The sequence below is a fragment of the Clinocottus analis genome, unplaced genomic scaffold (genome assembly GCF_023055335.1).
Source record: "Clinocottus analis isolate CAN_PGR_092001 unplaced genomic scaffold, fCliAna1.0.p SCAF_5, whole genome shotgun sequence".
Lineage (NCBI taxonomy): Eukaryota > Metazoa > Chordata > Actinopteri > Perciformes > Cottidae > Clinocottus > Clinocottus analis.
The window spans coordinates 19,562,751-19,580,250 of record NW_027176207.1 but is presented as its reverse complement, the minus strand read 5'-3'; the positions used below and the strand labels follow the sequence as shown (position 1 = coordinate 19,580,250).

At 45.7% G+C, this 17,500-nt stretch overlaps 1 protein-coding gene across 3 annotated transcripts in view; it reads left to right on the top strand.

Moving 5' to 3' along the window:
* Positions 1–17,500, top strand: part of jade2 (jade family PHD finger 2) — a 115,735-nt gene that overhangs the window by 35,927 nt on the left and 62,308 nt on the right. For all 3 annotated transcript variants that reach the window (XM_068600416.1, XM_068600415.1, XM_068600414.1), the window contains exon 4: positions 1,799–1,956. In XM_068600416.1, the coding sequence (XP_068456517.1) occupies positions 1,799–1,956 (158 nt within the window). The remainder of the gene's footprint in view (positions 1–1,798; positions 1,957–17,500) is intronic.

Below are 17,500 nucleotides of genomic sequence, written 5' to 3'. Positions count from 1 at the left end.
GGCTGGTTGATTGGTTAGCTGGATGGTTGGTTAGCTGGTTAGTTGGCTGGGTTAGTCGGTTAGATTGTTTGTTGGTTAGCTGGCTGGTTGGTTTGTTGGTTGGCTGGTAAGCGAGCCCTCTTCGTTTTCCCTTTCATTTGTTTTATCCTCTCTGTTTCTACTCTGGTCAAAATAAAGCAAGTTAAAAAAAAGTACATGAGTAAGGAAAGGATGGAGGAGGGGTTAATGGAGGGACCGAGGGAGTAGGATGGAGGAGACAAGCAACACAGCAGGGCATAAGGAGGCTTAGAAATGAGTCAAACGGTTGATTTGTGTCTGCCGTGTGTGTGTTTTCTTGTGTGTGTGTGTGTGTGTGTGTGTGTGTTTTTTTGGCTGATGTCCTTGACTATATCACTGATATTATCAATGCTTCAGGACACTGTTAGAGCAGACTGTGTGTGTGTGTGTGTGTGTGTGTGTGTGTGTGTGTGTGTGTGTGTCTGTGTGTGTGTTGTGAGTGTGTGTTCACATTAAATGTGAGAATAATTGTGTCTGCTTGAATACACACGCTCCCTCAGGTCTTAAAAACACTGCATCACACACAAGCTCACCTCACATTTTAATCATTGTATATATATATATATATATATATATATATATATATATATATATATATAGGTACGTTAATACTGTACATGCACACATGGCCATACAATTGGAGTAGATCTGTTGACTGTGTTTATAGTTTGCATGTTGCACATCTCCAGTACTGGGCTCCATATAGACTCTGGCTTTTGGTTCTTACTTGGTGGCCTTCACGACAACACTGCCTTCCTCGTTCTCTTCTTCTTCCTCTCTCATCTCTCTCTACTTCCTTTGTCAGCGGGAGGCTCTCATTGATCTTTTCCTCGCATCTTGAGGGAAGAAATGTAAGAAATGTAAGGAATGAGATGTAAGCGAGGGAAACGTGGAGACCACCTGCTGAGCGGCACAAGGAGAAAACTTCTGAGGAGAGAGGAAACACTGTAGTGAAAGGAGACATCCTTCCCTCTCACGATAAAAAAAAACCCTCATATGTCTTTGCACCCAAAAGTAACACCTCACATTTACAAGAAAAGCTGCAGCAGGAAAACCACTCCGGCATCCAGGGGAGCATTAAACGCCCGCCGGAGATGCAGCCGGCTGCACTTTGAGAGATTGAGGCTTTTCTAGACAAACGCTACTCAACGCCTTTCAGCATCTGCCCCTCGTCTTCCTCACCTGCTCTTGTGTTGCTCTCCGACTGTTCGGTGTCGAGCGGCACTCGGGGCACAAATGCAAACGCGTCGCTCCGAGGCCACGGAAGATTTATGTGTTGGAGCTGAACTGACTTTACGGTTTATTTTCTTTTAATCAAGAATGATTCTTTTCTGGAGTAATCTGAGAACCAACCATCTCTCCCGCCGCTGGCTCGGTGGTGGAGCGGGTGCCGTCCTTCAAACGGAGGCGCCTCAAGTCGTCCATGTCGACTGCACTTAACCCCCTACGTGCTCTCGTATCAACGCCGACGGTGTGTGGATGTGAGCTTGCCCCGATGGGCATGCTACTCTCTGACGGATGTTAGAGGGCAAACCATGACAGGAAGTGTTAAAGCGCTTTGAATGGTTCGACTAGAAAAGACTAGAAAAGCGCTCTACAAGTACAAGTTCCTTCACCGTTTATCTTTTCCTCTAAAGGCGTTAAAAAGCAGATTTTTTTTGCACATATCTCCTCTGTTTTTGACCATTTGACCTAGCTTCCTTCTTCTTTCCTTCCTTCCTTCCTTCCTCTCTCCTCGCAGGTGTTCCGTACCGACTTCATCACGGCCATGAAGCTCCCGGACTCGGCCCAGCTCGGCCCGGACGACTTCTACGTGCTCTCGGACCCGTGGAGGCAAGAGTGGGAGAAGGGGGTGCAGGTCCCCGCCAGCCTGGAGGCCATACCGGAGCCCGTGGTCAGGTAGGATCCGTTTCCACTGAGATCCAACGACGGCCCCGTTCGGCCCTTATGGCTGCAGAGGCCTCGTGTCAGCGTCTGAACACGCTGGCAGCGCTCCCACCGTCACAGGGATCTTGGAAAAAGGGGTTATGCCATTTCAACTTTTTGTTTGCATCGACTATTAGTTGTTTTGGACCGTCGCCATATTGTGGATGGGTTTGTGGAAATGCGAGATTCCAGTCACCGTCACGAGTTTGGTGAAATTGTTGTGTGAGGAATGTGATAAAAAAAAAAGAGCTTGTGCTGCGATAGCGGAGGGAAATGTTTTATTGAAGAGATTATCCACTAAAAACATGTGTTGTTTTTTTTAAAGACACGCAGCTGTTGGACATTCATCAACATTTTGGAAATGTTCAGACAAAGAAGGCCATTGAATTGCAATGAAAACATTGTGGCTACACTTTAGCATCACATGCATCACACGTTGTGTGAAGTTTTTATGTTTCTGCATGGGACACATGCAGAAATCAACAATCTCTCGCTTAATTGGAACACTTTGGGATTGGATGCACGTGCAGGGAGGGAAACATGAACACACACACACACACACACAAACACACACACACACACACACACACACACACACACACAGAAGCAAGCTGGTAGACAGATGTGTGCAGATGTGCACTTCGACCCACTTAAATTCACTCATACTGTAGATTGGGGTGGGCTCTCTCTCTCTCTCTCTCTCTCTCTCTCTCTCTCTCTCTCTCTCTCTCTCTCTCTCTCTCTCTCTCTCTCTCTCTCTCTCTCTCCAGTACAACTGCAGCTGCTTCACATACCCGTGTGGTTTGTTTGGCGTTCTAGGAACTAATGAAAATGCTCAGACTGCCTGGTAATGCCTGTCAGACAGACATGTCACACTGGGAGGCCACACACACACACACACACACACACACACACACACATATATGTACACACACATACACGCCCATATTCTGTTTGGGAGACAAAGAAATTATCCGGTCATGTGAGATTTGGTCAAATCTTGCAGAAAACCAGACGCAGAGGAAGCTCGATCTCAGCAAAAAAAGACAAGTAAAGTAAAAGCTTCGTCAACTCAGATTTCATAGCAAAGTGACATATTTGGTTGCATTTTAAACAGACAAAAAAAAACTGCTGAACAAGGCTGAGTAATGCCGCGGTAAATGTTTTCCACCTCTTTCATTCAGTTCAAGGCCTTTCGGTCCTTAGAGGCATCTTGTCTTGTTTTTCACTCAATTCAAGGACCAAAGAGGAAAAGACTCAGCAAGTTAAAACACATTAAAAAGTCATTTGGTTCTGGTTTGATTGTGTCTTAAAAAGCTGTTTTGCCGTGCTTAATAGCTACTCTCGCCGCATGTATGAAGGAAAAGAGAAGCCTGTCGTATCCAGTAACCGAGAATAAACAAAAGGTAAACCAAATTTAGTGTTGCTCAATAAAAAGACAAACCTAATGAGGGAACTAGAAAACCTGAAATTACTCGTTGGCTTTCATTAGCAGTTTGACTTGCAAGAGCAAGTCATCGAAAAACCAAAAAGACCAACCCGTAAGTGTTGCTGCATCGGCCAGCAGGGGAGGACTCCTCTGGTTGTATAGAAGTACATGCGTCATGTGTTAAAGCTGCATTCTCTCTCCTGACCACCAGGGGGCGACGTCTCTGGTTGTATAGAAGTCTGCATTCTCTCTACTGACCATAAGAATGACTCTACTTCTCTCTTGATTTATTCCCTCAGTAAATGTCGTTAGCATGAGTTCATGTCTCAAATCCCTAGTTTCAGGTTTTCTTCAATACAGCACGATGTTAATTTAAAATGCAAGAATGGCTACAAGTCGTCCACATCCACTTTTTATATACTGTCTATGACAAAGATGGAATGATGAAGGCTTCCCTCAAAGTCTTTATGAGGGCAGAAGACAAAGTTAATAAAGAAACCACTAAAGAACATCCGGATTATCTTCATGATTCTGAGATCTCAATGGATAAATGTGTCGCCCCTCTCTGTTTGCATTATCTAATAGGTTAATATCTCATCTGACATAAACAGTTCGGAGGAACAGATTGAAGAGCCTGAAGGCAGAGAGATAGATGAGCAGATTGGGAGAGAAGGAGCCGTGGCAGAGATAGATAAGGAGAGATGGATGAATGGAGGCTAATACATTATCTCGCATGCAATAGGGTGATGAAGTGACATCCAGTGATGCTGAGATGGACCGGGTGACGGATAGAGGGAGGCGGAGAGGGATCACTGCGACTTCCATTTGATCGTCTTTTTTCTTGTCGTCTGTCATCTTGAAGCCACTACTTTTCGTTTCTTCTCCTCCCCTGAAAATCACCAGCTAGCCCCCGTAGTCGGACAGGATGCTAGCGGGTAGGACCCTTTATCCCCACACAGGAAGTGAAGGCTTTCCAGTTTTTGGGATAAAAACGGCCTCCAAGCAAGAAATGAGCTCGACAAGTTAGACGAGTACCAGTTTGAAATTTTAGTTCATCTTCAACCAACCAGCAGTTAGCTAGTAGAGAGCTAGGTAGTAGAGAGTTAGCTAGTAGAGAGCTAGCTAGTAGAGAGCTAGCTGGTAGAGAGTTTGCTAGTAGAGAGCTAGCTAGTAGAGAGCTAGCTAGTAGAGAGTTTGCTAGTAGCGAGCTAGCTAGTAGAGAGTTTGCTAGTAGAGAGCTCGCTAGTACAGCGCTAGCTACTAGAGAGCCAGTAAGTAGAGACAGCCAGCAGCTAGCTGACTGGCAATTTAGCTATCCAATTATGTGGTTTTTGATTTATTTGATTAATATAATTATTATACAAAAACAATGACTTAAAAATGACCAAATAGGCATAATTTAAATAAACTGATCACATATTGTGAATCTAAATGTTTGCTTTCTGGCCTTAAAAAGATTAATAACATGTTCTATTTTATGCTTAAAACCTTTTTTTGTGGCAAGTAATACATGATAAAGCTGACAATGAGGTTTTGCAGAGCAAGGAACACACAAGTGAGTGATACAAGTGCACAGCTGCTTGATACCAGTGATGATACCCATATATCTCAAATGTGTTGACATTGAGGCTGCAGCCAGCAGGCGGTTAGCTTAGCTTAGCACCAACCCTGGAAACAGGTAGTAGCCCGGTGGCTTAGATGCAATCTATATCCCAGCACCTGTAAAAGCTCAATAATCAATATGTTATATCTAGTTGTTGATCCTTAAAGGATCTTCGACTGCGAGTTGAACCCACGAATCAGAGTAGAGTGAGGGCTAGAAGTTGAATTCCAGGTAGTTTTCCTCTCCTGCCCTCTTCCTCTCTCCAGTTATGTCATGTTGGTTTTCTTTTAGCCATTTTTTGTCTCGATCCAAGTCTTCTGTTTCTCTCTCTCTCTCTCTCTCTCTCTCTCTCTCTCTCTCTCTCTCTCTCTCTCTCTCTCTCTCTCTCTCTCTCTCTGTGCTGTGGGTCTTCATCACTCCCACCTTTCTCTCTTACTTTTGCTCTATTTTAGCCGGAGGCGCAGACACATTTTTCTTTTCTTTTTTTTGTGATTTTTTTTTATGAATGATGACATCATCTCCAAAAATTGTTGGAGAGGAAAAGGGCTGCGGGCCCTGTCTGGCTTTGACAACACTCTCCCTCCTACATCTCTCTCTCTCTCTCTCTCTCTCTCTCTCTCTCTCTCTCTCTCTCTCTCTCTCTCTCTCTCTCTCTCTTTCTCTCGAAGAGGTCATTATGGTTTGATGTCTTTTTTTCCTTCTGCCTCTCCTCCGGACCAAAACACTGCAGGAGAGTCAGCTCTCCTTTCTTTCTCCTCCCACTGTTCTTTGCGTTCTACCTCTCATTATCCTCCTCTGTCTATTTCTCTCTCTCTCATGTTTCTCTAAACTCTTTCTCCACCCACTGCCTCTCATCTCTTTACAAGTTCTCTCTTTTCCCCCTTCTGACTTTCCTCTGGCCGTCCCTCCTCCCCCTCTGTCTATTTTATTTCATCACTCACTCCTCTCCTTCTCTCTCTCTCTCTCTCTCTCTCTCTCTCTCTCTCTCTCTCTCTCTCTCTCTCTCTCTCTCTCTCTCTCTCTCTCTCTCCTCTCCCTCTTCACGGTTTTGTCGGGCTGAGTGGAGGTAATTAGCCGTTGCGTAACACCGGCTATGTGCAGACAGTGAATGGGGCCTTGGCAGCGACTCGACAGCCTCGGTCCCCGATGACAACGGCGAGCCGGAGAGGGAAATAATTACACGTGCATGCACACACACACACACACACACACACACACACACACACACAAAGAGATCTGCACAAAAATGAAAGAAAATTAGATAGCGGTTGCTTTTATTTATCTCTTTATTCCCCCCCACCCCCACCAAACCGAACCGGTGGCCGAGTCGGTGAATGCGAACCCCGTTGTTTGTGGTTTGGCCGAACACGTTGGCTTTCTGTAGAGCGACGCGGCCGCGTGGGAGCGTCTGTCTCCTCACCACAGGGGTTCATGTACTGCAGCGGCAAAAGCTCCACGGCTACATTTTTGCACTTTTGTGCGGCTTAACCGCTCGGTCATCGTGCATAGTGTTACAGACTTTACATATACAGAGGCATTCGATTGGTTGGTTGATGCTCGCGGGATGTTCAGGCATCTTGTGCTCCCCAGCGGTGGAATATCTGCAGGTCGGGTTTCCCGGCAGCGGCGATGAAATGTAAAACTTGTGTTTGGCACGTGAGGAAGTTATGCAAAGGATTCAGTCGACAATATCTATGGGAAGGTATGAACACAGAGAGGATGAAGATGCTCTGGCACGCCGAGGCAAACGAGGCCACGTTTGTTGGTTTCTGTTGAATTATGAGTTTGGTTTGGCTTGTGCTCAAACTGTGGGCAAGAAGGGGACTCGAGTCACCGTGACGTCACCCATTGGGTTTTTGAAACCATTATTTCGGCATCTCGGCCGGAGCCAAACCCTGAATGAGACAAACATGTTAGAGTTTGCTCTCTTGAACTGAAAACACACTGAAAGGGCTCAAGTTGGAAGGCAGAAACATGGACAACTTCCAAATGGGACAAAGCGCTGGTGTCAATGACCTTGTAAGAGGAGAGGAGTAGAGTCATTTTTGCGAGACTTCTATACAACCAGAGTCCCCTTGGTGGTCAGTAGAGAGAATGCAGCCCTAACAGATGAAGCGTGGACTTCTATACAACCAGAGGAGTCTCCCCTTGCTGGGATGCATTCTACGTACACACATTTGTATCGGTGTGTCCACAACAACATCTGGAAATCCCCCCTCCGAGATTCATCTGCTCTTTCCAAAACGGCGGCGGCCTCGCCGCGTGCCGGGTCAGGTGGTGCACCCGGACTAATGGCTTCCACGCGGTTGTGGCTCTCGGTTAGAGGGACGAACGGGTGACACACAACAACAACACATCGACCATGTGACGGATAAACCGCAATCTTTCAGCCAGGAACCTTCTGCCAACGATTTATGAATCATGTAACTTCTAAGTATTCTTACTTAAACCCAACTGAGTTGTTTCCTGCAAGAGGGAGGTTTATTTTGAAAAGACCGCAGGAGGAGAAAACAGAGGCGTCACCTTTTGTATGATGTCGTTGTTTGGAGACGCGTACAAGGTGTTAAAGGTGCTAAACCCACATTCTCACTGTGGATTGACTGTCGGGATAACGAGTGTGTTTTACCATTTCTCTAACTTTAAACTCTTACTGTGTTGCGCTTTTATTTAACTTGACCCTTCTTTAAAAGTAAAACTGCTCATCAGAGATTCACATGAGAACTGATTCACTGACAGAAGTTACTGAACCGAAAGGGTTAAACCGGAAGTAACGCCACAGTGTGGTGTGAACAGAAAACATCTGTTTTGTCTTGAAATGACTCTAAATCGTTTTATTTCAAACGCCTTAAAGGCACTTAAAGTATCATACAATGAAAAAGAAAGAATACAAAATTTGTCCGTGTTTCGTGAGATCAAACTGATCGAGGGGGGAAAGCGATCCGTCTGATTGGCCGACCGCCTCGAGATGTCTTCTTGAAGAGCTGTGTGATGACTTTATGAGCACACACTGGATTCCTTGATGAACCAGAAGCAGACTGGATCAGGGATCAGGGATGGATGACTTACTGACCAGAATCACCCGCATTAAGTCATCACCACATTGCTGTGAGGGTTCAACGGGTCTATTTTCAACCACAGGCTGATTTTGGTTGCTTTTGGCCGCACGAGTGAATATGAGAACTGTTTTTCTTAAAAAGAACGGACTAAGGAGCCAAATTGGACCCTTGCGCTCGTATCTGGTCGGTCCCCAGACGACAGAACTAATAACATGTTATAGTGAGAAATAGCCTCTGATCTCTTTCCTGGGGGAAGTTTTTTTTTTATTAATAAAACCGCCGATTGAAGCTGGAGGGGAAGCGTAATGCAACATAATAATAATAATACATTCTCATTTACTGGACGAGTGCATCAAGTCACCGGGTGCATCTTCCACCGCCGCTAATGGAGGCCGTTGCCGCCGGATCGAGTCATCGATCTCATCGGGAGAACCGTTTTTTTCTCTCGGGTGAGAAAAGAAAAGAGATCGGCATGCGGTCGCACCGCCATCGGCCGAGCGCACATGTTTCCGACCTCCTCTGCCGGGCTGACGGTCGTTTAGCACTTTTCAGGCTCGCCCGCCTCTCGCTGGCTTAAGCGACCACGGTGACCGCTCGCCTTGGCAGGACGGCCATTTCCACCCGACCGACTGAATGGATGAGTGACGGGTCAATGGGTGGTTCTCTACCCTCTCATCACCACAGCATGCGGGGGGTGGGGGGGAGCTTTATTAATCACGGCGGAGACAAGCCGCCTTGTTCGCCTGACTGACATCTGGCTGTCTGAGTGAACCTCCTTCTCCAACTAATGGCCGTCGTCCAACCAAACAGCACAATGGCTGCTTGAGCGGTCCGTCTCCGACCACGTTTTCTGGGCCGGCCGCCTGGCTGTTGACTGACCGGCTGGCTGGCCGACCTCACTGAAAATGTCAAGAGGAGTCAGAGCTGGCAGGCGGACTCCCTCCAACCCGCATGTTGGCCAGAACTGAGCCGGGCTGTGAGTCATACTCCATCTAAAAAACCCATTCACCTCCGGAGATCCCGGGCTTAATCTTTGGAGTACTGGAACCTGGGAAATTTAAACATTTCACCTCCGAACAATAGTTTTTTGAGTTGTGTGTGTGTGTGTGTGTGTGTGTTTAGGAGCAAATCAGCCTGCCAGAACCTAAATGTGTTGGCGTGCGCCCACTCCACACTCCCTACCCGGAGATCCAGTTGGCAGACTTTGATGCATGTAACCTTTATTTAACCAGGGTTCTGTTATTAAGTGCCTCTGACAAATACATATATATATATATATATATATATATATATATATATATATATATATATATATATATATATATATATATATATATATATATCTATCATTATGAGGCTGGACAGAAAGAGGCAATGCTCGTACAGAGCAGAGCTGGTCTGAGTTGATGAATGAATGCAGCTTTTCCTAAATTACATTGGGAGAAAAACAACTTGCTGTGTGTGTGTGTCTGTGTGTGTGTGTGTGTGTGTGCGTGCGTGTTTATGTGTGTTGAAGCATTTCCTCAGCTCAGCATGTGTGGCGTGTGCCGCTGGCGGTGTTTACTGCAGGCTTCGGTGTGGGTCGGCTTTGTGAGTATTTGTGTGTTTACGCATGTCGCTCGCCACATGGATGTGACCGAAGAGAGCCGTGTGTGTGGAAAGCCTGGAGCCGTGTGCGCACAATTTATTCCTGTATGTTTTTTTGGGGATATCTGTTTGCACGTGTGCGAGTTATCCCTCTGGCGGATTCTCAGAGAGACTCTCGTACATCTCACATGGGAGCACCATCCACCTCCTCCCTCGCTCCACCGCAATAACATACTCCCTTTTATTTAGACACACACACACACACGCATGCATTTACTCCCCTTCGCTCACTTTCTTCACTTTAAAGGAGCAGTTAGCATCCTCTCGCCTCCTCCAGTAGTTCCTCTGCGGTGAGGCAGATCAAAGCCTTTTGCCTTCTGCACTGTGGGTTCAGCAGCATCTGGACCACGGCGTCCGCCTTTTACCAATTTACCATCTGCCAGCCTCACTTGGCTGTGTGTGTGTGTGTGTGTGTGTGTGTGTGTGTGTGTGTGTGTGAAACAGATACTGAGAGAGAGAGAGTGAGACACAGGAGAAGATGGTAGATAGATAGTGGAGTTCCCCTTCTCTCTTTCACTGATCTCTCTCTCTCTCTGTGTGTGTGTGTGTGTGTGTGTGTGTGCGTGTGTGCGTGTGTGCGTGCGTGCGCGCGCACGTTCAATTTGATTAACATTGTGACCTTTGCTTCTTCCTCTTCTTGTCTTTCATCCTTTCAGTTCTGCTGCCTGAACATAAGGACATAAGGGTTAAATAATTGGTTAAGTTTCTCGCCAAAAACTAAATGTTTCAGATCACATTTTAACACATTGCACATTAACTTATGATTTAACCTTCACCTAATACTATTTTCTTTTCTGAAAAGAGCTTGAACGCTTCAGAATGTAACTGGATGGAGCCTCCGCTAACAGCTAACAGGCTACGCTGTTAGCTATTATCCTTTAGTTATTAGCTGTTAGCTATTATCCTTTAGTTATTAGCTGTTAGCTATTATCCTTTAGTTATTAGCTGTTAGCTATTAGCCTTTAGTTATTAGCTGTTAGCTATTAGCCTTTAGTTATTAGCTTTTAGCTATTAGCTGGTAAACAGCTCTCCTGCTGATTTCAACACAGAGTTGTTGTTCACAGTCTGGCATTATCAGGGGTGAAAATGTGTTAAACAACAAGTGTGTAGCACTAGTTTGTGCGCGTGCAGTACCGGATCACTTGCCTCAACTCGTGCAGCCGCTGATATCCGAGTGCGTTGCTCAAAGATAGGAGTGTGTGTGTGTGTGTGCGTGCATGACCCCTCTTTGTTATCAGTTTACCAGTTGCCGCCCTCGACGCGGCCGTTGACTTTAACGGCCGCGCAAGGGAGGTGTTCGCAGCCCGGCCGGCCTTTTAGACCCAAGCGCCTGCAGGAGGGTAAACACTGTTTACTGCTGCCTGGAGTGCAGAGGCCCGGGCCTCACATCAAACCTTCTCCTTAGCTTGAGATGGATGGACGAAGAGATAGAAGAAGAAAAAGGGAAGAGACGGGTGGATTTTTTTGTGCATCTAATAATATGACTTTGTTGCGGGGACTTGAACAAACAGCCATCTGATTTGAATGTTGACAGCGGACATACAGCGGGGAGGACATTTCAGCCCGTTGCCTATCAAGCCGCTGATCTTTTGATTTTGGCAAAATCCCACAAAATAAAAAGCAGCAGCAGGCGCCAGAACCAGAACCAGAACTTGGTTCCTTGTTAAGCAGAAAAATCTGCAGCATGTGTCTTCATATTTTATTTTTTTTTGGGTGGGGGGGGGGAATAAAAAAGGCCTCCTCACTCCTGTGAGGCTAAAAGGAAACATATGTGATGAAAGCGGTGACTTGATCATTTTATGACGGCAACTTCTTGAGGAGTTGGAGGAGAAAATAAAGTTAATATGTGAAGTCTGACTGAAGATTTATTCACTTATTAAATGCAGACGGCGGTCAACCTTTACATGTAGTGCACATATGTAAAGATGGGGACGCCATAGGAGGTGTTGTATAGGACGTTATGTAGGTTTTTACTTTTATATCTATATTTAAAGTTATTTAAAAGCCCCTTAAGATGATGGTTTAATTCAGCCACAGTCGCTTACAAATGTTGGTACAGATTATTTAACAAATGCAGAAATTAGTATCATCGTACCTCACAAATACCCGTTATCAAGTTAATAATATCTCTCTGCAGGAAGGAGAAACAAAAGAGAGCAGGGGGGGTGGGATGGAGGGGAGGAAGAGGGATTTCAGGAGATGAAGGGGGGACAGAAGAAGAGGCAGAGTGGCGTGATGCTGACGGGGGAGGAAGTGAGGGAATAAGCAAACAAACAGGTAGATGAGGCGGCTGAGTGGAGCGGCACGGCGGCCGCCGATCAGCCGGGAATAGAAGAGAGAGAGAGAGAGAGAGAGAGAGAGAGAGAGAGAGAGAGAGAGAGAGAGAGAGAGAGAGAGAGAGGGACGGACTCTCGCAGCTCAGAGAATGTGTGTTTTAATGGAAGCTTTCAGGTCATGAAGTGAAGCGAGAGGGACCGTCCCTCCGAGGAGCCACTCGAAGCCAGAAGAAATTGAAACAAAGCTCATCAACACAGCGAGGAGGGTCTTTAAGGCTCGAGCGGATGCTTTGTTTCCACCGCTGTGAGAAACTCCTTCATTTCCTCCGGGGGCGGTTTAGAAGCATCTCTTGTTGTTGTTTACTTGTTAAGGAATAATTGGTTGATTCACTTTTTTATTTAAGCAATGAGTGATAAATAAATGCTAATCGCAATTTATCGAGGCTCGAGTTCTAACATAAAGAAAATCAAACTAACAGCTTGACGATGTTATTTTTGGTGGAAAAACTACATAAGACAAGATATATTAAAACTTGCAGTATTACAGCAGCAAAGGGCTAAAGTGCACACACCATGCAAAGGGTGCTGGTGGTGCTGCTGGGCTTACTGGAAGTGTGTCAGACAGGAGAGGAATGCAGGAAGAGGGTGGAGGCCTGTGTGTGTGTGTGTGTGTGTGTGTGTGTGTCTGGGTCAGCCCCTCACTCTTGTTGTGTACATATGTGAAGTGTGTGTGTTCATGCCTCCCATGTGTGCGTGTGCGTGCTGCCACAGGCCTCATTACTCTGCCCCAGTTGCCCCGCCTCCTTTTGGCTCGCTGCCAAAAGCCCACAGGGTGGGTTTTAACCCGCTCGTGCACCGGGGGCTGCTCAAGAGGCTCGACCAATCAGAGGGAAGCGTGTCACCGGCATAGCGGCGTCAGGGTGCTGTTTAGATCGGAGTAGTTTTTTGCGAGTACGTGAGCGCCGTTAGCCGATAGCTGTTAGCCGATAGCCGTTAGCCGATAGCCGATGCTGGTTTCGGCTGTCGGGGGAACCTTAATGCAACAAGACAAGTCGCCCCCTGCTGGCCATTTTGAAAGACCCGTGATCTTGCCGTCTGCTGACAATATGTTCAGGATGTCAAGAGAAACCCGACGCTGTGAAGCTGTAAATGTTGAGTGAAGAGAAAGTGACTGTCTGGGAAAGGATGTGAAGGGTTTTCGTTGTTTGAATTAAATTACAAGCGACTCAAACCCGAGTTTTCCCACGACGACGGCGATTAAAATGAGGAAGAAAAAATACAACCCATCCAAGGTTATCTTTACGGTCCCTCCAGAGGAAACTCGTCTCTCAGTCACAGGAAGAGAAAAGCGGAAAAGCACAGACAATGACAAACGCACAAACAATAACAACAACAGCACGTATCGGCCCCGTTTCAAACTTGGATTGTAAACATCCTGCGCTCCCCCGGGCCTGTAGCAAATCCAGAAAAAATGCAAAAATAATGAGTGATATGTTAATATTCGTACTTCTAAAAGGCGTTCAGCTGCAGCCCCACACACATACACACATACACACACACACACACACATACATATATACGCACACACACCTCCCCCGTGGTTCAGATGTGGATCAGCGTCTTTGAAATTTGAAGCATCACAGGAAAAAGAATCACAACAGTCGACGGCATCAAAAGAATCAAAGCGTCGACAGATTATTAGCAGATCGTTGCTCGTCTCTCCTCAGGTTGCCGCTCAGGTTGCCGCTCTTTTCCTCTCGAGAGCGTCAAGGTTTCTTTTCTTTCTTTCTTCTTCTCTGGATCCAAAGCCATTTATTGGAGTGTTCAGCAAAGTCTTCCATTAGAAATGACTTCATCTCCCCCAACGCCTCGCAGCGGGTGCAGAGAGAGAAACTTAGAAACCCTGCTGGTCCGTCTTAAAACACTGAGGGAACTTAGGGAGGTGAAAACTGCCGAGTCATGAAACGCACCAGTTCAATCAGTCTCCTCCGGTCCAGATACCGGTGCGATGCCGCTGGTGCCGCCGGCTTCATTGATAAGCTGCGAGCCTCGCGGTGTGGAAGAGACTGGAGACATTCTTCAAAAATTGCTTTTTGAGACATTGCGAAAGTGTTGTTTTGTTGTTTTTTTGTAAAGAAAGACAAAATGAACATGAATAACAAGTGAAAAACTTTTTAAATGGAGCAAGAAAATGGGTAAAAATGCAAACACTTAGCTGTTGTATCCGCTGTCTAAGATCAAAGAGGCCGAACTGACTCTTAAAGCGACAGTAACACAATTCTAACACATGCAGACTACTGAGAAAATCCATTCACTCCTGAATTATTATACAGTATATATATATATATATATATATATATATATATATATATATATATATATATATATATATATATGATAAAATAGTTGGCTGCAACTCAGTTATTGAGTAAATAACAGTTAGTTTGTGTATAAATTCAGACGATGTAATTGTGTCTCACGATATCTTAACATTTGATTTCATCGCGATACGATTCCACTGAAACCATGACGTCCCAAAACCACACGAAAGAATGCGTTGCTTTATCGGCCTCCACACATTTTAATAATAAAGAACACACACACACACACACACACACACACACACACACACACTCGGCGGCAGTGAGGCGTCCCGGCTCTCGGCCGGCGTTCAGCGCGCTGATCTTTACGAGAGCTGGATGTCAGCGCTGTGCGCCGGTCCAGTTCTGTCTCATCAAACTGGGAAAGAAAAACAAACCAGTTCCTTATGGAGCTGACCTGTACTTGTAGTGTGTCAGTGCATGTGCGTGTGTGTGTGTGTGTGTGTGTGTGTGTTTTATTTCCACTTGTTGAAGAGTGTTGACAATGAACCAACTTAGAGCTGTTTATTGAAGCTAATTGGTTGTACACTCTTTCCCTGAAACTATCTCTCTCTCTCTCTCTCTCTCTCTCTCTCTCTCTCTCTCTCTCTCTCTCTCTCTCTCTCTCTCTCTCTCTCTCTCTCTCTCTCCCTCTCTCTCTCTTCCCTTTCCCCCCTCCCTCAATTCAATTTGCTGAAGGCGGTATTGCTGAAGCATTAAGACAGAAGAACATTAAAGTCAATGAGTTGAAAGAAAACAGTTGTGTTTCTTGACACACAATAAAAGGATTAGTTTGTGTGTTTGCATGTGTGTTTGTGCATGCGTGAGATACACACATCTGTGAGAGAGATACATGCATCTCTCTCTCTCTCTCTCTCTCTCTCTCTCTCTCTCTCTCAGCAGCCAACTGGTTTGTGTTAATATTCATGACCGGTATATGTTTCACAGAACTGAAAACACTTGACTGTCTGCTCCCATCATTTTCTCATTTGTGTGTGTGTGTGTGTGTGTGTGTGTGTGTGTGTGTGTGTGTGTGTGTGTGTGTGTGTGTGTGTGTGTGTGTGTGTGTGTGTGTGTGTGGTTTCCTTATCCCCTCGTCTGTATTCAGAGCAGCTCGCTGGGCTTTTTTTTGTTGTTTTTGACTGACAGTAAGAGGGGCGGGACTTTCCCCTGAAAGTTCTTCTGAAAAAGCAGACGACGGTTTAATAAATCACAGATTAGATTTGATTCCATTAAATTTGATGAAATCATCCCTTGAGGGGAAGAAGTTGGGTGGTTTGCCGCAGACGGCCTGTGTGAAAACCTCGTGCTCTGAAGTTTACGGTTCCCCATGAACGCTTTTATTTTTTCATTCGACACCCCGACAAACAAAACCGTACGAGTCACAAAGTCAACTAGTTCTAACACAAGCGGTTAATTCAGCTGGAGAGATGTAGATGTTTAGAGAATGAACAGAGTGCTGTTCCCCATGATGATGACATGAAGAACACCCTGTGTGCGCGTGTGTGTGCGCGTGCGTGTGTGTGTGTGTGTGTGTGTGTAGAAACCTTGCTATCAGGTCGTAGGAGGAGCTTAGTGTTGCGTTTATGGACACACAAAGTGACTCATCCTTATCCCCCAGTAGGTGAAAAGCAATTTACACACACACACACACACACACACACACACACACACACACACACACACACACACACACACACACACACACGTAGAGTCTGTTAATTTCATGACATCATCCAAAACAAAATTACCACCTTCTCTCTGTGTGACCTCTCTCTCTTTCTTTTTGGTTGCTTTTTTCATCTCTTCTTCATCTCACTCTCCTTCTCTCTCTCTCTCTCTCTCTCTCTCTCTCTCTCTCTCTCTCTCTCTCTCTCTCTCTCTCTCTCTCTCTCTCCCTCTCTCTCTCTCTATCTCTCTCCCTCCCTCTCTCTCTCTCTCTCTCTCTCCCTCCTTATCTTTTTTTCCCTTTCTCTCTGGTCTCTTATCTTTCAAGGGAGCTTTTTAAAAACAACTCCCACACGCTTACTCTGATCTGTCTTACAAAAGCACAGGAGCAGAACACACACATGCACACACACACACACTCTCTATCTCTCTCACACACACACACACACACACACACACACACACACACACACACACACACACACACACACACACACACACACACACACATATATGTACGGTCACACGAGTTGCTATTTGCCTCATGCATGTAATGAGGGCCAAAGCCCTCAAAAAAACTAAATAGAGCTTGCCATTATACACACACACACACACACACACACACACACACACACACACACACACACACACACACACACACACACACACCTATATTCTCAAACACACACACTGCAGATGCATTTCGCTTCCAGAGAAACTTGCATATGCACTGACGCGTCTCATGTTCATAAATGCTGCGATATTAAAGAACACACACACACACACACCCACACACACACACACACACGAAACACACACACGCACACAGAGGCGAGGCAGTGTTATCAGACTGAAAGCCTGTCAAGATGTTTTTTTATTTTCATTGGATCCCAAAGAAGCCGTAATCTCAGAGCGAAGCAGCGGCCGAAGCGCAACGACGCGTTTCACCTTCATTGATCCGAGGACGAGCAACACACACACACACACACACACACACACAAAGTAATGTGCACACAGAGTAAGACACACACAGAGCAACACACACACAGAGCAACGCACACAGAGTCTAAAGTACGTAAACATGTGGCCACATGAAGAGAAATCAACAATAACCAAAAGATTAAACTGTTTTACATTAATGACCTTAGATTTAGCTGTCTGTCTGTGTGTGTGTGTGTGTATGTGTTTGTCTGCCTGTCTGTGTGTCTTTATTGTGTCTTTATTTTGTGTGCTTAAATGTCCGGTTGTGTTTTTCGTGTTGTTGTTTTTCTGTGTTTGTTTTTCTGCCTCCAAATGTCATTATTTTCCATGTGTTTGTGTGTGTTTGTCTGCATGTGTGTGTTTCAGCCAGCCAACATTCCCTTCCTTCCCAGCACACACAGACACACACACACACACACACACACACACACACACACACACAGCAGCCCGTCTTGGAGCTAGCTCATTGTTGCGTAATCATTTACATAAGGAGGTAT